Raw genomic sequence first — 24633 nt, 5'->3', positions numbered from 1 at the left:
AATTAACTCACACAGACTCTTTTTTTCGCGGACAAAAGTGATTGGAATTTGATTAGGAAATTTCTTTAGATATGCCAAAAAATGTGTCTTGTCATATTATCTGTCGAGACATTAGTAGCGTGCAGAAATTTTTTCTCGGTCAAGAACTGTGACAACTTATTGAGAGGAAGATTGGCGGCTATTTTGCAAAAATTTGTACGAAAGTGCACTCAGAAATCGTAGAGTTTTTGACCCGACAACTTGATATTGTTAGTGAAATAGGGGAATTGTGCCAAATTTCGGCCAGCTTCTAATTTCGGCCACTTTGAGTGTAATTTCGTCCATGCAAATAAATTACAGTAGAGTTCCTTAAATTTGAACATTTGAGGGGTATAGATGACATTTCTCACTCCTCAAATTTGAACAATATTTTCAAAAACATAACGGAATTCATGTGAAATGCACTTTTCCTAAATTAAGAAAAATAACTTTAAAGAATATATCAATGTAATTTATTGTGAAATAAATGGAATTTGTTGCGGAAATTAATAAAATACGATAAAATTGAGGAAAAACCAGAGAAAATGGAACTCCACGAAAAACTTTCTTTATATAACCTCAAATTTTACATTTTGAACTCAACTGTCGTTCAAATTTGAGGAGTTCAAATTTGAGGAACTTGACGGTAATTAAAATTAAGTATGTTATCTTCGAATAGTCAAGGAATTATTTTGGTTTTAAATATTTATTGATTTTGGGATATATTAACACAAAGACCGTTCAATTTTAAGTATGATTTGAATTTAAATTGCGTTGTAAAAACTCAGTGTGGAAAGAGTCTTACAAAAAAAGTGACAGATCGATTGTGTTTCTAGCAGTCTTACGATTTGTGGTGAAGTGCAAAAGGTTTTCCTTCGGTATTTTTCATGAAAATTGATTAGTTTTCACTAAAAATTGTTTCTGTTTATGTTAATAATAAATCAATCTTTAAATTTCGGGTAAAATTTCCCAGCTGGATCCTGTATTTCGCGTAAAAAAGTATATACTTTCTAATCGTCTCTCCGGTGAGGTAGTGTTGCCTATTCCGGCAACATCTTTCGCTTTACTAAATTTCTTATTCATTTCTTTTTTCAATTTCTGAGTTCTACAATGTCCAGAGAAAAAAAACATCGCTTCTGTGAAAAAGTGATGTGGAAAAGGCTTTGGAAGAGTCCAGAAAGGGCAAACTGCTACGGGAATCTGCGCGTAAATTTGAGATGCTACTCTTCAGGTCTTCAGGACAAATTACACGGAAGGTCTCAGGGCTTATGGGTCATATAAACATATTAAACTAAATATTAAACTCGTTCCGTTTGATGTTTTGAAATTTTCTATCCGTTGCGTCACAAAAGGTGGTCACAAACAAAGTGGTCGGTATTACACTCAAAGTGGCCGGAATACTACCCAAAGCAATGTCCATATTAATATTCATTTTTCAATATTTTAGGAAGTGATTTAAAGAAAACAAAGATGATAAACTAGTTTTCAAGGTTCCACACAACCTTCCCGAAAAGAAAGTAACAAAATATATCAATATGAATTAAAAATATTGCATTTCAAACTTAGGTCTTCGGTGCTTATATGCAACTATGCCGAAATTTGGCACACTTACCTTACAAAGAGTAATTATTAAGTTTACATGGTTTAATTAAATTGTTGGAAAAATAGAATTACTACAACTCTTAATTTAAAAAAAAACGAAATCCGTTAAATTCAAATTCAAATTGACAGATTGGACTGTCAAAGCTCAAATATCTCATGCACTAGAGTGAAAAGGAATCCCTGAGTTTTGGCTTTGTGACGCAGAGACCTTGGGAAAAACAGTTTTAGACGGCCAAATGGTACGGAAGCGAAAAACAGGAATTCTAATGATGATAGAGATGAAAATAACAAAAGTTGCATGGGAATAAGAAAAAAAAACATATTTAATTGTGTAAATGAGCATGAGCGAAATGGCTAAACGAACCTAAGTGGACTATGACAGCTGAAGCATAAAAAAGAAGAAGAAGAAGAAGAGTAGGAGGACATAAAAAGCCTTAAAAATAGATCTTTTACTAAAGATAATAACGATAACTCAGAATAAGACTTGATTAACTCGTAAATGATCAACTTTACAGGAGAGCGATTTTAAACTTAGATTTTGCATGCTAAAGTATAAAAATTTTTGAGATTTAAAAAACCCATAACTTTGAGAATAAAGTTTTTAGCTATAATACGCAGAAATAAGGCAAAAGATGTCAAGTATAGTACCCAAAGACCGGAAAAATAAATTTTGTTGAAATTCGAGTTGTTCAAGTTTTATTCTGAGGCATCGATAAGATCAACAGTATAGAATCTCTCAAATCTGAATTTCTCAAATTCGAACGACGGCGACGTTTCTATTCAAAACGTCAATTGTGAGGTTATGTTAAAAAAAAATCGTATTATAAATGAATGAAAATCATATTTATGTGCTTTTTCCTGAATGTTTACATACATTATGATCGTATAAAACGCAAAGGAAGGATGTTAAAAAATCGTTCGAATGTTAATGTTAATATGAATGTACTTTCCAGGACACTCAATTACATCGTTGGGTCTTTTCAACTGTCAAAATAAAAATCTGTCACACAAAGTTGACAGTTCAAACTGTCAAAATTTATGACTTCTGAATTTTTTCGATTCAAATCAATTTCAAAAACAAATACTACTTTTTAATTCAGGCAGCAGTTAAATTTGAAAAGAATTTGTGGACATTTTTGAAGTTCCATTGTGATTATAGAATGAAGCAAATATGCTCAAATTTGCCATTTTTTTGTCTAAGTTGTGATGTGATTTTGCATTATTAAGGGGCTTTCATTACAATTAATATGAGCATGTAGATTTAATATGAGTACGCAGGAAAACTAAAAAAAATCGTTACATTTCAAAAAACTTATCGCCCGAATTTTTCTCTAATTCGGGTGACATTTTAGTCCCAAATGTCCGAATTTGAGAGAGTCTACCGCAGAGGCATGCAAGAACCTTTGACACCGAATTAACGTCAAATGAAAAACGTATGTCAATGGTCAAAACGCTATCAAAACAAACCTTTTTTTTGACGTTTATTCGGTTTCAACGGTTCTTGCACACCTCTGGTCTACTGTACCGAAATAGCAAACTGTTGGAATTAAAAGCTCACATCCCAAATATTGAGCATCCATACTCAAATCTACAACTCAACACTATTATGCATTTCTCATCCAATTTTCTTAATTTTCCAGTGAAATTTTGCACCTATCAAGCCTGAAAGAGGCTCTAAATGGATGTAAAGTTTGAGGCCTCTATCTCTCATAGTTTCCGAGATAATCGACTTTAAAGATTTTCAGATACTTTTATGCATTTCTCGTCCAATTTTATGTATAAATATCGTTCGAGTTTGCCACAATCCGACTTTGCAACGAAGGAATCACACCTCTATAAGCTGATCTAGGCTCATCACTGGTTTTCTGTCTGTAGAAAAACCATCCCCTTGAGATTCTTAAAGAAACAAACAACTCACGCAAAATCAGTTAACTATAAAAATATGCCAAACTTATCAAAAAACTTTCCGTTCTCAGCAACAAAAGCGTGTTAAGTGCGTCTATCCTGCGTGTGTTAGAAAAAGTTACTTCATATCCACAATGTCTCACTAAGTAAACGCAATATTTACTGTTGATTTTCAAACAAAATATAGGCTTATCTTGATAAAATACAGTATAGTTGTTGAAATTTACACATTTATGTATCATCTTAATTAAGGAATTATACATTTTACCAACAACACTTGACACATACACACCTGATAAGAAACAAATATGCCGTTTTGCAGGTGAAATAGGATTATATAGATGACAAAAAATGTTGAGTTATTCCATTTTGAACTGAGAAATTGTTATACAGAGAAGAACACTATCGACAATCTTGAGTAAATAGTAAATGCAAGACTTGCACAAAATGTTGCGATTTACTTTAATCTCAAATCTAATAAATTAACCTAAACATATCCCGGAGAGATTTATGAGATTTGTCTCGAGAGAAATTAACAGTGTGTGGTCAAGATGATGAAGACACTGAAGTCTCTTTTGCATGGCACTTTGAGCATTTGATTAAACAAGTAAAGTAAAAAAAAAATCGCAAGAGAGATTGGTGAATTCTAAGTATTTTCCATCAAATATTTGATCAACTAATCCCATGAGTGTTTTAGGAAAATTCTTCAGATAAACACAGACTTCTTATCATCATCTATTTATATCCTATACGAAAAAAAAAGTTCCTCAGCATCTATCCTCTCCTCCGAAATAGAAAAGGCGCCCTCCAGCAAATTGTCTATTTGATTAAGATGACAGTTGAGGAATAAATTGTATATTTGACTATCTCAATTGTAATCATACAGAGAGGAAGTTGTACGATTTATGTGGTTCATCTTGGATCATTTTTGTACCCAAAAACACAAACACTGAAAGTGCTTCAACCACTATAAACTCAATATGGTTAGAAATTGAGAGCCAATGATTCCGTTTATACGCAAACAGTAAGCCGGATTCATTTGAAAATAACGATTAATTTAAGAAAATCCGCCCCGAAAGAGAGATTAGCCCTTAATCCTTTAACGACGAGACAGTTTTCGCGGACCGAAAATTAGCAATACAAATGAAACAGATAAACAAAATCGGTAAAAGGTCGTACATCTAACCTTAGAAAATCCAACAGAGACTGATTCGGTGTATTTTTTCTCCTAGGGGCGATGGGGATAAAAATAGCTTAAATTTTAAGTGATTTTTCTGACAATACCAATGAATAATAATTTTCACTCTAATGAGAAATATTATGTTTGAGTATTGTAGTTTCTTTTTCCAAAATGGTCATGCTTAAAAAAATTGAAAGTATAAAAAATAATTAAAATTAATTTTCATTATGAGAATTAAAAAATTCGCCATTTTTGAGCTTCAAAATTTACTATATTGCAAATAGCTGGAGAATTGCAAAAATATCCTACATTCATTCAACCCTCTACTTTGCAAAAACGTACAAACATAAGGAAAAAAATAATTTTAGGTAGTCAGGAAAAATTATTTTTTTTATGGGACACCGGTGTTCCAATCGTCCTTAAAGGGTTAAAAGATTCTGAAACAAATTCGATTTTCTTTGCCGCAGATTTTCTAACATAATTTGGTAAATATAACTAATAATAACGTACAAAAATCGCAGAATATCGAAGTCTTAAACAGAAGTTGTAAATGAATTTTCCGGAAAGTGGTTAAAAAAAAATTAAGTTACGCCTAAAAGTATACAAGAAGTGAATACACTCAACTCTTCAGTAGCGACTCTCCTCTCTACTATATCCGGATGGGAGCTGTCAAAGACTTGAGTAACTCAAAAAAACGCCCGTTCACATAGTTTTTATTTGTCATTTTTACTGATCATATGGATAACGGAGGGTTGAGTCTAATATTTTATGGATTAATTCTTACCATTTGATAGACTTACGACTTAAGCAGAGAGACGATTTATGGAAAATGATGGAAATGTAATTTGAGCATTATTTCTAATATAATTACGCCAAGCCGACTCTCTGCTAATCCTCAGGTCTGTCAAGGCCCTTACTTCTTGATAATTCCGCAAGGCGGCTAGAGTACTCTTCTTGTTCGAATTTCGAAGGGCTCGATTGTCAAAATCTGAGGCAGCCAACATCCCGAATGTTCAAAATTCCGAAAGCCAAAATTCCAAAAACCAAAATCCCGAAATCCAAAATTCCGAATGCTCAAAATCCTGAAAAGTATGAAATTATATGGAGGATAATGTGTAGAAAAATTTCCAAAGACACAGAAAATGTCCCTTTGCGTTCAACAAACGCGGGTGCAATCGTAGGAGCTGTCAAAATGTGTCGGTCTTTACTTTGTTATGAGGAAAAAACAAAGCAACAACACTTACTATCCCTATCACATTAAATCACGTCTTAATCACTGAGAACACTCTTTTGTCAGCTTTTTTAAGTGAAGCTTTATAAATTCGAAAATACAAATGATGTAATCGGTATTTCATCGGCGAAAACCTTGCCAAGATGTTATATGGCTCAAATACCGGCAATATTCAAACGCTCTTGACAACCACAGTCGAACTCGATGCAACTGCAACCACAGTCGCACACCCATAGCTTCCCCTTATGACCCGGTAGCTCGCTCCTAATCCGCTCTGTATCTGTAGGAGGAGTGAGATGATGCAACAAAAATGAATCTTCGAAAACATCAAACTTCAAGAATCAAAGGGAATTTTAAAGCTCCTGTCCTCCTCTGTCTCTGAACAAACATAGAGTCCCTTGTCACTCAAACGTATACGCGTTGCCCTCCCGAAGTAGAGGACTTAAGTGTAAATATGATATCCAAGCCAATATACCAGAATTTTCGCACCAAATAGGTATTAGGGGTTGTGAAGGATACAAGGACGCATTGTAGAAGCTAAGAGTCTTCCGTGAATAATGCACTACCCCTAGCGCCCCTAGCTAGTTCAGGGGCAAAACACCTCGGCAAAGAGCGCCCTCTTTGCCAAGGTATTCTTTTCTGTCCTGTCTTTCTGTTCTCCTTGCTCTTCACTACCTCCTCACAATACAGAGTCACTATCCCTTATCTTATTTCTCTTTATTGCTTTTTTATCCATATAAGTCCAAGTTTCAGTGTCAGCAACACGTGCCTTTTTGGCCAAGCTGTCACTTATCCCGTACAACAACTGCCATATGAACAAACATTTTCAAAGTACTAAAAATGGGTTTGTGTCTTGGGTTCTTAACATGGGATCGTCCGAAACATAAGCACTTTCGCTTGCTTCAAAGAGCTTAAATTTCATTTTTTGCTGATTTAAGTACAAACGCAACCAATTAGAACATAATCCAAAAAGCCTTTGATCCGAGCTTACTTAACGTATAAACGTAGCCATTGAGATCTCGTCCCTTCACAACTAAAATGAATGTATAGTAATAATTAAACTTGAAGAAGTTATTACATTTTAATTCTCTTCTCCCATGTGAGAGGTATTCCATCAATTACAACCAGGAAGAGACTTATTCCCTCATGGGATCTTAACTTTAAGAGAGGTTGATGTTCTATATTCTGGACAAAGTCCTCCTGTGAATTCAAATTATTACGCAACACAGAGTTGAATTCAAGAACAAGTGATTCCTGCATTTTATAAACTCACCCAGAATATCCAATTACACTCGCCCATTTTTTTTATAACCCGAAATCTGATGCCACAAATGTGTGAATGAAACTCCCGACAAAACCGAATTTATCATGTGCGAGGAAAGAGCAATAAAAATCCTTCATAAATACATGAGATATTTGGAGATCATGGTCTCATCTTCAATTGGCAGGGTAAAAAATGGCAAATCTCACCAAAGCATTTTCAATTTTTGTAAACAGAATTCAAATGAGAAATTTCACACATTTCATCTTCACAGGCTTAAATTTGGCCTCTGGGTAGTTTTTTCGCACATTTCCAGTGAGAAATTTAAAGTGAAGCAAAAAGAAAGGTCAGTGAGAGCTAGAGAAGTCTTCAAAGCATTACTTTAGTTTAGACAAATTATTACAACAAACACCACTTTGAAGTTTAAACGGAGGAACAAAAAAATCTGTTAATAATAACTTAGCGGGGGGTCATCGAAAATCCTACTTTACTATAAACTTTAAACCTACTTTACTACTTTACTTTAAAAAAGAAAAAAATGAAAACTAAAATAAATTCAGGAAAATTTCTGAATTCTCAAAAAAGCTAAATCAAGTCCGTGTTTTTTTTACCTGTTCTAGAAATTAATCTTGAAGGAAATCTTAAGAATTCCTTCAAAAATTTTATTTTAAATCAGCAATTTAATTTTTATCGTCAGATATCTTTTGTATAAACAAGAAAATATTCTTCTTAATATTTAAAATACTGAAATCAAAATAAATAATAATTGTATTTATTTTTCGGTTCTTTCATATCAGTTTTTAATAAATTTCTATATCAACCATTAGATTTATTTAAAGAGTTCTTAAATTTTCAATCATATTGCATCTGTTCCGACCGGAAATGAATCATTGAAAACATTGTTCAAAATACATCTCAGAAGTAACATTATTGAATATCGAATAAAAATTAGTTATTAGTTATGAAGCGGTTCATAACAAATTTGCATTGGTTCAGGCTTGTCAGGAATTCCAAGACCTTTCCAATGTGCCCAAAAATCATATCATTCGGATGAGAAAAACTCTCTTTAGAGAGTTTTTAACCTTTGACCTTGAAAAACCGCTTTTAGGAATGATTCAACGGTATTTTCTTATAAAGATGAAACGCGTTTTCGAGTAATCCCAAAAAACACGGTTTTGGAAAGGAAAAATGAGGGGAACAGTAATTGTGAAAATTTGCGAACTCTTGTTCAATACTGATTGTACTTAAAAACAGAGCTTAAGATTTATGCCTTCACCCAGGATCAAACTGGAGACCTCTCGTTAACTAGATGATTGCTCTACCAACTGAGCTATTAGAGGCCACATGCTCTGTTTGACTTGCTACACGACCTTAACCAATTGCATTTTGCACTTCACTTGAACGTTAATAGTACGAGGGTTGACTTATGGGAGGAGGACCCCCCGAAATTCCCAAGTCGCTATCTCTAACCGTTTGGACTCTAGGAATGCTAACGGCTGGACGGACAGACGGACACCCAGCGTGATGTAAAAGTGATTTCCGGGATGGGGGAGGGATTGTATCAGGGGGGTGACATTAACTCTGAAAAATGCAACCGGTTTTTGTGTATTTTTTTCCCTGTTTTCGTACACATTTCTCAAGATATCTCCAAAACTACGTAGGTTGCCAATTTAGGGTTTTCGGTTGCCTCTTCGTTATTAAATTGGCTTTAATTTTGTATTACCATTTTTTGCTAATTCATTCTACAATTACATAAAACAGCTAATAAACTCAAAAGCTCTTTCGGCTCGCTAGAAACATATGGGAAACATAGAAAATGTCATGCCCCTGGATTGTATACACAGAAAAAAGATATTTTATAAAACTGTTTGTAAATGTTTGTGAATTCCTACTAGGAATTTACGAAATACTCGTAAGTCGTATAACCCTCAAACAAGTTCGTAAAAGTTTGTACTTTTTCACAAACAGGTGTTCGTAAAATGATCATTTGACAAGCATTTTTTTGTTTTACAGACATTTGTTCTTTTTTGTCTGTCTGGCGAAATTTACGAACAAATAAGAAAATTTTGCGAACTTTTTTTTGGTGTGTTTACGAACATTTACGAACAAATGTTTGTAAACGTGCAAAAATGCTTGCCAAATTATCATTTTACGAACGTTTGTGAAAAAAAGTATAACGTTTAGGTTTAATAGTTTTACGATTTACGAGCATTTCGCAAATCCCCAATAGGAACTCACAATTTGACGAAATATTTTTGTCTGTGTAGAGTAAATTAAGCTAATTCAAAACGTTCTCTAAATGGAAATTTTTCGCTACTCCAAATGGAAACGTCATTGTTTTCATGATAAATACAGCACTAAATTATTATATTTATATATTTTCTATACCACAGTTTTATTTATTTAGTTAATTTTGCTCCAAATAAAGCGAAAATCCATTCATATTCACAAATTTTAATTTGTTAATTTCTCAGAAAAATTAAAAGTGTACCTTTTCACCATTGAATTTTTAATAGATCGACCATGTTTTCCAATGAAAAACACAATGATGTGACTGTTGTTTATTCGTTTTATTTAACATTTATGTCATATTTCTGACTAATTTTAGTTAAATTAAGTGCTAATCTTTATTGTTAACGATACGTGAAGTTTTCAAAAATAATTACCTATTTCGTGAACAAAAAGGGCTTTTCTGAACTCTCTGCAAATGCTTCAATAGGAAACCCTAAAAATATTATTTTTCGGAGAGATTTTCTTATTGTTTTAGATGGAAAAGGACAAAAGACCAGGAATAAAAACAAATCCTGCACTCAAGAGCAACTCAACAAGGTTTTGGAAGCCTTTCGTCGCGGTTTCACTTACACTGTTTGTCTCCAATTAGAAACTTTCCCTTGTCTCCATTTGGATTAATTTGTTTCCAAATAAAAGCATTTTACGCTCGCGTATTTTTCTTGTATTTAAGAAGTTTTCAAATTATATCTAAAGAATTTTCACTAAACTGTAACATTCTAGAAGAGTCAAGGAGCAAATTTATGTAATTCTCTTCGGAAAAACTATGAATTTAATGTGTTGAATTTTCTGTCAAAGTTAAATCGTCTGGAAATGGTTTTGAATTAGGACATTTAAGGTGAATGGAACTTCTATTGACACTTTAAGAACTCGTGTCAGCACCTATTGACACCCTACTCTGTACCATTTGGGATACGAAATTTGAATATCTCTGTTTATAGTAAAAGGTATATTACAGAAAAAACGTTATGTTACTTATATTTTACTAGATACATTAAATAATTTTCAACATTTTGACAAAAGAGTCAATAGGGGTTCCCTGTCGAATAGACGTTCATCCGACCCTACCCTATACTGCTGTCTTTGTGGAGTTCGAACAATAAAATACGTACATTTTTCTGGGCATAAGCAACAATTAATGTGCATAATATAGGGTAAGACGGCGGTGGACACAATTAACAATTTACACCTTTATGAAATATTATGCTCCTAGTGTATCTGCCAATGAATCACTCTTATTGCCAGTCACCTAAAATCTCATTTCAATATTCCCAGATTTTCCACAGCGGAATAAAACCACTTCAGAAGGTTTAGAATTTAAATTTTAATTAACTTATATGGCAATTAATCATCCTTCCTCATCAACAAAAAGGTGTAGAGCAAGCCCAGCATCTTCTATTGAAAAGAATTCCTCCATCATCACGTTTTTTGATAATTTTTCACCATCACAAAAAAGGATCATTTTAATGCCTTAAATTGAGATAAACCCACGTTGCTAGACATTTGGGAGCCCTTTTGTAACATTACTGAGAAACCAGACAACATTTCCGAATAAATTGAATGCAAAAACTGAGAATAAACCGAGTCTTAGTGACACAATTTGCTAATTGACATCATATGCCACAGACATCAAGGTCAATATCTGAACCACATTTACTATTCAACATGAAGACATTTCTTATCCATCATCACTTTTGCCAAAGAATAAGTTTTATGGTTCCAATTAAGAACACAAAATCTAATAAAACAATCAAGTTGTAATTTTTGTATCTTTTGAATTTTTAAACATCCTAATCACATTTGTTTTTTTTTTCTTGTATAGTAAAACTTTTCACGGAAGAGGTCAAATTGATTTATGAAGTATGAGGAATGTTAGTTCGGTGTTGTGGTCATTCTTTAATGACCCATAAAGTTGAATTAATTATGCAAAATACCCAGAGAATTTCGCGAATGTTTAATATTTGGGCATGATTAACCGATGGTAACATTTTGCCTGGAAATTTCCCTTCGAATAATAATGCGTGAAATGATTTTATGTGGAAGTCATCATTGAAAATTGGCAAACGTGACTTTTTGGCAAAAATCACTTCCACTCAGGCTTGACACAGTCAATGTACGAAGGCAATGTTGCCCACGGTATGCTGGTGGAAGCCACAAATTTACCCATTCTGCATACAACATTAAACTGCCTCTCCTTCCCCCGAACTTTTACCCAATCTCCCCTATACCGCAAGCCTCGCAGCCAATAAATAAACAAATTAATGGGTAAATTCTCAAAAGGCAACTTCTTATAAAACCATGCGAAACTCATCTGAGACACATAAATTTTATGCTAAATATCGCTATTTTCAATTATATTTTAGGCCTTTTTAGAAATACCACTACGTCTTTTATTCCAGATACCCTTTAACTCCATCGTCTCCATACTCTCTCATCTCAAATTTTGACATTTTCAAGCACATAAATTCCAGTTTCTTATATGCGAAAATCTTTTAAATGACTAAACTTTGATAATTATGCAGAAAACACAAAATATCGCAAGGAATGAAAACAATTCTTAATGAGATTCTAATATTGTAGGAAATTTTATATTACGAATTTCCGAGATGAGATTTATGATTCAAGTTCAGAAGTTCAGGAAATTCTTAGCTCACAAAACGTAAATAAATGATTGCTAAATACAACAAAATAAATATCTAAAAAGGTATTTCACTGAGAGAAATCCGAAAAAGTTAAAATAACATTCGGGAAATGTTAATTTTACCCTGCAGTATTGATCCGAATTCAAAATCGGTGTAAACATTACCCTTTTTAGGTGTATTGGAGGTAAAAGTTACCCTTTTTCATGTGTTATTATTTACCCTTAAATTAATATTACCCTTAAAAAGGTGTAAAATTAACATTAAAAAATGTTGATATATTTTTACACATAAAAAGTGTTAAAGTGATTAGGAAAAAAGTTAATCGCACCCTCTTTTTTTTCTCAATGTTTAAGCAGTCATCAAAAAAAATAACGCAATTTCCTAAAGAAGCATTCTAGCGTAAAAAATTAATTATAATATTTGACTTCCTAGATTAAGTGCCGTCCATAAATAAATTCAGGAGACGCCCCTTCAGGAAGTTTTTGCAGTTATTTAAGATTTAAAAGGTCAAATAGCGCCTTAAAAGATCCTCTACACAGAAAATGAAATATTTCGTCACTGAGAGAAATCCGAAAAAGTTAAAATAACATTCCGGAAATGTTAATTTTACCCTACAGTATTGATCCAAAATCGGTGTAAATATTACCCTTTTTAGGTGTATTAGGTGTTAAAGTAACCCTTTTTCATGTTAATTTTACTCTTAAAAGGTATAAAATTAACATTAAAAAATGTTGAAAATATTTTTACACCTAAAAAGTGTTAAAGTTATAAGGAAAAAAAGTTAATCCCACCCTCTTTTTTTCTCAGTGGTAGAACTGTTGGTAAATGTTTGTGATTTCCTACAGGGGACTTACGAAATGCTCGTCAATCGTATAACCCACAAAAAAGTTCGTGAAAGATTGTCCTTTTTCACTAATATTGTTCGTAACATGATACCTTGACGAGCGTTGTTTGCTCTTTTACAAACATTGTTCGTACATTTCTGTTTCGTCTGGAAAAACTTTACGAACAAATGACAAAATATTACAAACATTGTTTTCTGTGTGTGTACGGGATTTACAAACAAATGTTTGTAAAATAATGATCAACTAACGAACAATGTTTGCAAAAAAAAAGTACAAACATTCACAAAATCTTTGTGGGTTTTATACGATTTACGAGCATTTTGTAAGACCCTAATAGGAATTCACGAATATTTACGAACAATTTTACGAAATATTCTTTTTCTGTATATTCCCATTTGCAGCTACAATTTGATTCTCCAATAGTGTCTTGGATAAAAGGTGAATGGAACTCTATTTGCACAAAAAGTCGATGATGTTCGAAGAATTCAAATTCATTTTCGAATTTTCATACTAAAATTTTCAAAAACGTGGAAAATTTGTGAAATATTGCTCTAAAAAGCTCACAAAAGTTACCCAGTGATTATATAATGACACAGAAACAATAAACGTCGTTGCTCTGTGTTTTTCTCAGAACAAAGTGAAGACCAACACATTTTAACACTTGAGAACTTCGAAATTCGAACAGAATGCATTTCAGCCAGTTTGCGAAAGTATCAAGAAGTAAGAATGTCTCTTTTTTGGCTTTTCGAATAGATCTTCGAATTTTTCAAGATCTACTGCAAATAATAAGAAAGGGACCAATTTTTCGTCAAAAAGGAATTTTTGGCAGAATTTTGACGTTTCCACAACGTTTAAAACAGTTCGTCTTTACTTTTTTTGCTTTTTTCATTGCTTTTCGAAGAAGCATTGGAAATGTCAATATGACGCCTTCATTGCTTTCGAATATGCAACTCTGTAAACGCAACGCCTTTAATGTAGAAAAAAATCCAAAATGGGAAATATTTTCATGTCTTCAAAAGTAATATACTTTACAATATTCGATGGTATTTTATACTAATCCAATTTAAATTTCTATTAATACAATACTCTGCAAAACAACTTTTGAAATAAAGTGCAAATTCAGCTAGGCATACTATTTTAGCTGAGACACACTCTCGGGGGGATTATAAGATATGGGTTGAAAATTCTTACGTTATGGCCTCTACACACTAGAGAAATTTATGTCCATATTCACATCGAATAGACTAGGCTTTTGATCTTTTCATCAATTTTGAAAGAAGCAATGGAGAAGTGAATATGACACCTTCATTGCTTTCGATTAGATCACTCACTGAGAACAGCGCTATCTAGTGTAAGTAAAATGTCCAAGGCGGGAAATATTTTCAGTTGTTCAAAACAATGTAGTTCACATTATTTACAAGTATTTTATAGTAAACTTTAATTTCACTAAGCCTAGACTCATTTTAAATATATTTCAAAAGTTTTCACAAGAGTTTTATGGGTTTTATGAGTAAAATTTCCTTTGTTTTGATTTTTCATGGTATCAGCTGATTTAGATGGTGGTCGATGAAATTTCGAACAATGAATTTAAATAGAGAATGTTAACGGACTATGTGATATGTAACTGTAAAGAAAAGAGTAATTGACCGCGCAATTGCTTTTTGCTTTTTGTTCAAGGTATTTATATTTGGCCAATTTTACTAAAATATCATTTTCTTTTTAAAGAATATTGTCTCAGAGAACGGAAAACACATCAAATTGATGCAAAAATTGGTTTGGTGCTGCAATTTTTGAATATTTTTTCCACGTGTAAAAAAATAATGAAGCCGTAAAAAAGCAATGACCATGTAGAAAAGCCTAGTCTGTTCGATGTGATTGAAGAGTTTTTCCTATTTTCCTAGTTTAAACTCTTTAATATGGACATAAATTTTTCTAACGATACCTGAAGGGATATCAGTGTTTCTATTTTAGCCGAGACACACCTAAAGCAATTCTAACAAACTCAAGTGGAGTTTATCTCAGAAACGAACCTTAATGATGAATAACGAACAATTTAATTTTAACATCTAATTTAGTACAATTTCTATTGAAAACTTTCAACTGAAAAATTGTTTTAATGAATTTTAAATTCAAAAACGTTTTTTTTTCGGAAAAACTGTCTAAAATTATTTACATGACCGTTAACTTTCTGAAATATTTTTTTTTACCACTAAATTGGTTAAAAATTTTTAGAACTTGATTATAACAGTGCTTTTGGGTTCTTCAGGCGTAATATACCTCACTAAAAATATTAAAAATGTAAAAAAAATATAATTAAAAATATAATTTTTCCTAAATTTTATTATTTCTTTTGTATTTATAAAAACAAAATGTTGCTCAAACGTAAAAATTGCGTATGTCACTTTTATTGCAAAATACCGATATATCAGAAACAATTGGAATAAATTCTATACAACTTTTAAACAATCGATTTTTTTCATCGTGTCATGACATAAATTACATGCTAAACAATATGATCTTTGGCAGGAGTTTAAATTTATATGGCACTGGTGCAGAAATTTGATTCAGACAATCAATTTAAGAGATGCTTTGAAGTGTTTAGGAGTCTTTAGTGAGACTAAAAGAAAAAAAAATTATTAACATTTATTTTGGCAATTGTATTCGTCGGTCAATCTTTGCGCTACAACTTGAATATTGTGCTAATTTATAGTACTACATATGCATACTGATGGTCTGACAATTCGTTTGCATAAATTGGACATAAATATTTAAATGTAAATTGTGCAGAATTCTCACTGTTTCATTCATAAGCATATCTCGCGAGATGGGCGTCTTTTTTGAGGAAGGAGTGACTCAATGAAGAAGTCATCGGAAAGTCAAAAATATTCATATTCATATTTTATTGCTTGATCTTGGAGACTCTTCGAATATTAAAGTGAATCAGAAAAAGATAAAATCGATATTAAAAATATCATTGTACGTTTGTTCGTTTCTATGTGTATTTTTTTTATTTATAAAAATATATTTTTTGTATTTCTACATCTGTTAAACAGAAATTATTTACGATTAAAACATTTCATTTAAGAATAAAGTTGATATTTGAACAGTTTAAGCAAAGATTAAATTGCCTTTTTTAAAATTATTTAATTTACTGAAAAAATAACCTATAACCATTTTTTTTCAAAATGCATTATGTCAATTTAAATCTAAATGTGCGATATATCGCGGAATATCGAGAGCCCATAAATAGTTTTGCGGTGAAGAAAAAAATTGAATAAATTAATGAATCAATGCTCAATTAGCCTCAACAAATTGATTTTTCCAAAGTCCCATTAATTCCTGCGCAGATTTATCTAATTGAGTGCTTCATACAATTTTCCATTTTCAGTTAAATAAATAAATTTTTGTACAAATTATGCGGCAAGAACATCCCCGGAGTGAATTCCTCACTGAAACCATTGATTTATTTTATGGTTGTTTAATTAGTTCAATTGGTCATGTTATTGTACAACCATCTTAGTACCGAGCTGTAAATCACATTTAAGTGTAAATTCATGGGGAAGGATGTTCTGTAAATGATTGTCCCATCAGTTTCCCATAAATTTAACCACTTGTACAATAAATAAAATTCCGGAAAAGGAAGAAAGATGACCTATTAATATAAATAATTCCCACATCTTTTTCTCCCGTAACCAAAAACCAATAATCTTTCCGCCAAACGATATTAAATTTAGCCAAGAACAGCATTTAAAATGGCAAAGATGAATTTTTTTTTGCAGATTACTCTTGGTAAATTGAACAAGTTACCAAAAGAAGGTATCAACAACTTTTTGGACTGGAGCTTGGTCACGTTGTGACCCAATCTGACCAAGAAAAATGTTCTTTCATTATTATTTAGGGCTTTCTCCTTTATCACATACTCTGCATCTCTTTAAAACAATATTACTCGAGATGGTTGTGTTTGGACAGTGAGTTTAAATGGGAATATCATTATTGGAATAAAATAGGTGAACTTGCATCACGTCCTATAGCTTTGAGAAACATTCCCTACGGACAATGTTGTTACAGCCTTGTACATTGTACATTGTCCAAAAAAAAAGAAACTGCAACATCTTATAGTACCGCATGTCCCCTTTTTGGCCATTTCACAATTTTATTCATAAAGTCTACCTAGGCGACCTAGACACTTAAACCGAGAAACGACTTAGCGTCTCTCGGCTTAAGTCGTAAACTGGGAGGAACGACATGCAGGCGGAGGTGGAAGAAGCAGTGAAGTCAATCCGGGTCTTTTTCAATGTCCATTTTCGTCTTAATTTAAAAGATCAATTGAATGATTCAAGTAAAGGGTCCCATACAATGACCCTTTACTTGAGAAATAGCCCTGTAGCCGATCGGCCGCAAAGTTTCACAGTAATAGAAAATTCCCTGGGATTTATCTTCTATTTTTCCGCGAGAGTTTCCGTGGAAATAAACGCAAAATTCCGCTTGGAATTCTGCGGAGTTATCATCTCTTTTTCGTGTGGATTTCCTGGAAAGGAAGTCCGAGGAATTTTCTTGCAATTATCTAAAAGCATTCCCTGGAAATTGATTCAAAATTTCCTTTGAATATTCCGAGTATATTTTCTGATATCTTTCCGACCAAGACTCCATGGATGTAAACGCGAAAATTCTGCAATTATTTTTCGCCCTAACGCTATAATTCTTGTGAGCTAGACATACTCAAATGAACGATATGGTAGCAATATTTTCAATACAAAAGTAGAACAATTGAGTGTTCGTCTGATAGATGAACACTCTCCAACTTCTAAGCTGCCAATTGGCACTGATCGTCCATATTTGTGGATGATTTTTCTGAAAATTCTCTATGAAAGTTCCACGAAATTTTTAATCAATTTTTGGAATTATTTTGAAGAAAAATATATTTAAAAAATCCACTGGAAAAGTTGTGAATTCCGTAATATTAAACCACGGAAGCCTCTAAGACCGTTGCATGGAAATTTCCACGGAGAATTTCGTGGAAATAAAGAGAATTTTTCCGAATTTTTAAAGGGCTGACTGCCGATTATACGCTAATAATCCATAGGAAAAGCCGTGAAAATTTTCGTCGTAGAAAAGTCCATGGAAACTCGCGGACATTTCTTATTAGACGGTCCAATACAGAGTTCCGCAAACGTCCATGGAACGCTAGGAAGAAATTTAGCGTCAAATTCCATCTCGGAAGCTTACGCGGATTTTGAGCGGTAAAATCCAGGGAATTCCATGCGGATTTTTAGCGATAAAATCAGCGGACATGGCCGAAAAAGCTGCTGGAAATCCAGTGGAATCACTGCTGCCGTTGGCTATAGGGAGTAAAAAGATCACTGTCTTATTTCTTTCCGTTAGACTTTCAAAAAGTAAATCAGTGAGCAATTTTTTTATTGTCTTTCCGTAGAAGTTCAGCATATCTGAAGCACAATATTTTAATCAAAAGAATATTTTCTGTACATTTTTGACTTTTCTAAAACACTGAGCAAAAAGAGGGTGCGATTAACTTTTTTTCCTCAAAATTTTAACACTTTTTAGGTGTAAAAATATATCAACATTATTATTAAATTAAGAATTAATAATTTAATAATAAGAATTATTAAATTAAGAATATTTGCTTGCATCTGAGACATTCTACATTGAAAGAAGAGAATGTGTTAGCAACAACACATATTTAAGTGTTGTTTTAACACAAAACTTAATACTAGTTTCTAAAATACCAGTAATTGCACTGAGAAAAAAAGAGGATGCGATTAACGTTTTTTCCTCATAACTTTAACACTTTTTAGGTGTAAAAATATATCAACATTTTTTAATGTTAATTTTACACCTTTTCAAGGGTAAAATTAACATGAAAAAGGGTAACTTTAACCCCAATACACCTAAAAAGGGTAATATTTACACAGATTTTGGATCAATACTGTAGGGTAAAATTAACATATCCGGAATGTTATTTTAACTTTTTCGGATTTTTCTCAGTGAAGGATCACAACAGAGACTTTAAAATGGATCAAACTGATTTGATCCGATTTTCCAGTGAAAGAAAAACAATATCGTACCGGAAAATGAAACCAAATTTCGTTCGCTTGGATGTAATCAAGGTGCTACAAGTGATTATTGAGCACTACCGCATAAATATTAGAAAAAACTGAAGAATGATCCTTTGACTTATTTATTCCTCAAATAAATCTAACCTAGTTTTCCAGGAAATGTGTCAGTTAAAAATAGTTATTAAAATATATTGTAACAAATAAGTCAGATTCATTAAAAGCATATAAGAAAATGGTAAAGTGTTCGAAGCCAGAGTGTGTGCGAAGCCTGAAAGCTTTCCCCTACCATTGAAGAAAATGGCATAAGCTTTTAATTGAGTTTAATTTTAACTATCTACATAGAATTCCAGAATTAAAATATTTTGGGACTGAAAAAACCCGCGGGAAATAGCTTTATTCATGGAGAAAATTTGCATACCCGCATGAGCTATCTTTCAAATATGTTACACAAACGCCGAAATATATGCAAAATATTATTTGCACCAATTTCTCGGATTATTTTCAGACCAAATTCTTCATGAGTTATGCATTTCAGTTGCGGGTTTAAAAATGAGAATACATTTAGGCGTATTTCAAAAATTATCTCATAAATTAGCTCTTAATAGTAGGCAGGGATGTATAATTCCAATATGCATAGCCCCATGACTCCCTGTGATTTGATTTTGACGGAGGTTTCTTTTTCTCCTAAAGAGCTTCAGAGGCTCGCTACCAACGCTAAGCCGGTGGTGGACGCATAGTATGGGGAAATTATTTGAATAAAATTATTATTATTAAGTATTACTTGAATTACTTTGTAGAATTAATTACCTAATCATTTAAAATCTTAACTAGCCATTCAAAATTAAATTTAATATAGTAAAATCGGATAAGACTTTGGAAGATATCATCTAGTGGTTCATTCCTGAGATAAAATTTCGCATTAATCTGTCATAATCTACCAAGTGTGTCTATGCTAAAAAAGAAATATTACAGATTTTCTATTTTATTCCGAAAAACTTTTAAAAATATACTTTTAAAAAAGGAATTTAACATGCCTGATCTGATAATGAAAATTTCAGAATAAGAAGTTTATATTTATGTTGCTGCTCGAGAAAAAATCAATTTTAAAAATTCATTGAAAGATTTTTATTTAGAATCAAAATACCCTCATTTAAATGGACCTTTGAAGTATATTTAACCCATTCAGTCAATGTACCAGAAATATTTGAGGTAGAATGTTCATATTTTGGGATTAGTTTCCTACAGATTAATTGATGAATTTTTTGAAAAGAAAAATTTTTTATGCATTATGGGGGCGCGGGGAGCCGCCTACAAACACACGTCGCGGTCACTGAATTTAAATTCTGCACATTAATTTATTGCAAACTCTGTTGATTTAGATAGAGTAACTATCCAAGAAAACAAATTGGCAATCAGAATTCAAATCAGAGAAGAGGAAAGAGACCAATTTTAACAAATTCGACGAGCTGTCGAATTTTCCGTCCGCCATTTTGAGCAAAATTTTTGCATGACTTCACGCGAAGCTAGAAAAGAACAACAAAATGTATTCACATCTCTATCGGGCCGTTTTTACCAAGTAATTGAAGGACTAAAGTAACTAAAAATCCATTCCCGGCAGAAACTCGAATATCAATTGCCTTGTAATAAATCATCTAAAATCACTCAATTTGCGTATGATGTATAATACCATGGTAAGGAATGGGTTAAACAGAAATACAAAGGAAGAAAAATTCAATATTTTCTTTTTCTGTAACTTTTTCAATAAACTTCAGCAACATAGCCCGAAAACAGATATGGCCAATTAGTGGTTGTTCGGCCCTACAAAGTTAGCATCTCAAATGCAAGAAAATTTCCTGCTTTATTGTTTTCATTTTCAATTTTAACCCAGTGTCCGTCCTTCTAAATCTTATCGTCGGACTCGTTTTATGAATTGACTGTCTTATTGTGAACTAAAACAAGAAAATAAACACCTTCCATTGATTTTATTTATCAAATAAGAATGGAAAATATAAATCTGTCTTTGAGAAATTTAGCACAAAATACAATGCCAATATTTTCTTCTATACCATAAGACTCTCCAATGTCACCTTGTCCATAAAAAGGCCCAACAATAGAACCATTTTCAATTCTAAAAGTATATTTTTCCTTCACACAAATGATGCAATGGGATTTAAATTTATATTTATTTCTCTAACTCCTTTTTTTCCATTTCAGATAAATGGTGTTAAATCAGTGAATTTTGCAGAGATTGCGCATAAATGGAAAAAAATGAACGTGATGGCTGAAAGACTGATGCTGTAAAATAATACAAATCATTTTGAAAATAGACCCACAGACAGCACTTCACTATCACAAAAAGCACTTTAGTAATTTGGAGAAATAAAATGGAAGTTTCAAGAAGTTTCCTTATCATCACACTCGTCGGTAAGTCACTAACAAGTTTTCTTTTAAGATTTGTTTGTTTGATCGCGTAATTTTGTAACGAAGGAAGAATAAGCGAAGACACACACCGGTTAACCGTAAAAATCTTGATAAATTAGATTTAAATTTCGGTTTAACTTACTAAATTCAATCATAAGGACTTTCAAAGGTTTAATCAGATTCAAGAATCGCTCATAAACTTCCTTTTAAAATTTACTCAAGACACAAATCACTTTAGTGTGAGCTTGCAACATGATTAGTTCATCTTTAGATCGCATTTAGAACAAACTCACGTAATATACTTAAATTGAATCAGTTCCATCAAATTTATAGCATCGGAAAAGTAAATGTTATTCATAATTCGCTTGCAAAGAAATCTGTTGTGTTAACTCAAGACAGAAACCAAACTGGTAAATTTTATAAACGTTTTCAGTCAATTGTATTTAAATGCCGTTTTAATTTCTCAATTCAATCACAAGGACTTCCAAAATTGTAATCAGATTCAAGAATATCTCAACTGTCTTTTGATATTTACCCAAGACACAAATCCATTTTGTGTGTCATTTCAGTATTCCTACTTTATCTTTAGGTAGCTTAGAACAAGTTAACATAATGTAGTAAAATTGACTTAATTCTATCAGATATATACCTACATTATCAATTTATATCTACATGTTACTTTTATCCAAGACACAAGCCCTATTGATAAGACTTCAGAAACATTTTCGAAGTTTTTCGCAAGAATATATATAAAACCAGATTGAATACTCCATTTTCAATCCTGGAAAAAACATCATAAAGTCAAACTTGAATCCAACCTCGTTTGTAAAGAAATTTCAGATATTTATCCAAGACATAAACCATATAAACGAGGCTTAAGAAAACAGGATCTGTTCGGCATCAGATGGATAAATTTACAAGCTAGTATTCCATATCAATTTTCTCAATTCCACCGCAAAAAATCGTCAATAAGAAATTTTGTATAGAAGTTCATCGGTAAAGAGCGTTTCTAACATGACCCTGGGACTCAAACCTTTTCGGTTTACTTAAATAGAATTTTTATTTAAGCTTTAATCTCAAATCTATCGCAAAAGCTTTCCAAAACATCAAATTCGATCTAAACTTCATTCACAGTGAATATTCTTGTTATTAACCCAAGACACAAACCCTTTTCGAGTACTTTCAAAATGTTTCCGGTAAAGCATTAGACGGGAAAATTTACAAGAATAAATTCTAAAGATATGATTAAAACTCTTGTAAATTTTACTGCCTAAGATTTTACTGAAAAAACGTTGTAAAAGCAGTACTAAAAATTGGTTTGTGTCTCGGGTTAATAAGTAAAATGTTCATTATAAATAAAATTTGACATTTTGAAAGTTTTTCAGAGTGGAATTGAGAATAAATCCTAAATGAATATTCTATTAAAGCATAAGGGATGGTGCCCATGCTTCGTACGACCCCAAGCTTTATGACGACTAAATTTTTCTTATGTTTCTCAATAAATGTTATTTATGCCACCCATATTTTAACAACACGGAAAATGTGTCCAGTTTTTGAAATATATTTTGTAGGCCATTTTATTCGGAAACATTAGAAAAATTAGTTATTACGAAGCATAGGATCGTACAAAGCATGGACACTTTTCCCTATCTCCGTTCATAATTTGTCGTTTTTCATTTGGCTGACGTTATAAGGACCTATCACATTCTTCAGTTAATCTCCGAGTCGGATCGGAAAAAAATTCCCAACTTCTTAGAAATAATACGTGGCTGCGACTTTTTGGTCGGTAAAAAATAAAATTTGGTCAGTAAAAAATAAAATTTGGTCAGTAAAAAGTAAAATTTGGTCAGTAAAAATTCAAATGTGGTCAGTTAAAAATAAAATATGGTCAGTAAAAAATTAAATAAGGTCAGTAAAAAGTCAAATTTGTTCAGTAAAAAATAAAATACGGTCAGTAGAAAATAAAATACGGTCAGTAAAAAAATAAAATATGGTCAGTAAGAAATAAAGAAATTGGTCAGTAAAAATCAAATTTTATCAGCAACTATTTGGGTCAGTATAAAATAAAATTTGGTCAGTAAAAAATAAAATTTGGTCAATATAAAATAAAATTTGGCCAGTGAAAAATCAAATTCAGTCAGAGAAAAGTCAAATTTGATCGGTAAAATTCAAATTTAGTCAGTAAAAAATAAAACTTGGTCAGTATAATTTCCAATCTTTTAAAAGTTTTTCACTGACCATATTTAAATTTCTACTGACAAAATTTGATTTTTTACTGACCATATTTGACTTTTTACCGACCAAATTTATTTTTTTTACTGATTTTTTAAGTTTTTTACTGACCGAATTAGATTTTTTACTGACCAATATTTTATTTTTTACTGACCAATTTGAATTTTTTACTGACCAATTTGAACTTTATACTGACCAAACGGATTTTGTCGTAATACGTTAATGGAAAAATTTGGTTATTACGAAGCATGGGCACTTTTTTTTCCCTACCAAGTTTGTGTGGTATGTGTCTCAGATTAATGTCAAGATTTTTAAGTTTTTTTCGGTGTTATTGAGTAAACTGACATGGAGTGCTAACTTGTCAATTTACGATCAGAAGCATAGAACAGATTTGCAACCCACTGTGCTATAAAACCTCTTTACAAATTCCAAAAATAATCCGTTAAATGCTTTTTTGCAAAATAAAGGGATTAACTTTCGAATGATTTACTCTTCTGTATACAAATAAATCACAATGGAAATTTCTTCTCCTTTTTAATTCTCATCAAACCGCCAATAATCCGAAATGGAAAAAGAATGTTTTTTAATCCCACCACTCGGAATTTGAACATGCAAATTTTTCACCATTTATGGATATTGTTTATTCTTGTTGGCTTTTCAGCAATACTGATCAGTTGTGGTTCAGTGAATGGACGTCGAACCAAACGAATGTATGCCATGTGCCCGCCAAAATTTGTACGACTTGGCAATGAGTGCTACTACTTTGCCACCGAGAAGGCCAGCTGGCTAGATGCTCACTTTGAGTGCAAAGACCGCAATAGTAAACTTGCAGAACCATTCAAATTTGAAGATTACCGTCTGCGGAAGTATCTGCAGCGCTTGGAAACAGGTAATAAAATCCCTGAGTTTATCATCTCTCTGTGACCACCCAAG

General features: G+C 32.3%; 2 protein-coding genes across 2 annotated transcripts in view; one reads left to right on the top strand and one right to left on the bottom strand.

Moving 5' to 3' along the window:
* LOC129800450 (four and a half LIM domains protein 2-like) overlaps positions 1–24633 on the bottom strand; it is a 298659-nt gene that overhangs the window by 235617 nt on the left and 38409 nt on the right. The gene's annotated exons all lie outside the window — the stretch shown is intronic.
* The window catches only part of LOC129800458 (probable serine/threonine-protein kinase mps1), a 31303-nt gene that overhangs the window by 1250 nt on the left and 5420 nt on the right, over positions 1–24633 (top strand). The window contains exons 2-3 of the mRNA XM_055844841.1: positions 21262–21471; positions 24362–24589. Coding sequence (XP_055700816.1) covers positions 21432–21471; positions 24362–24589 — 268 coding nt within the window. The 5' untranslated portion in view covers positions 21262–21431. The remainder of the gene's footprint in view (positions 1–21261; positions 21472–24361; positions 24590–24633) is intronic.

The sequence above is a fragment of the Phlebotomus papatasi genome, chromosome 2 (genome assembly GCF_024763615.1).
Source record: "Phlebotomus papatasi isolate M1 chromosome 2, Ppap_2.1, whole genome shotgun sequence".
Classification (NCBI taxonomy): Eukaryota; Metazoa; Arthropoda; class Insecta; order Diptera; family Psychodidae; genus Phlebotomus; species Phlebotomus papatasi.
Note: the sequence above shows the minus strand (reverse complement) of the source record. Positions and strands in the feature narration are given on the sequence as shown.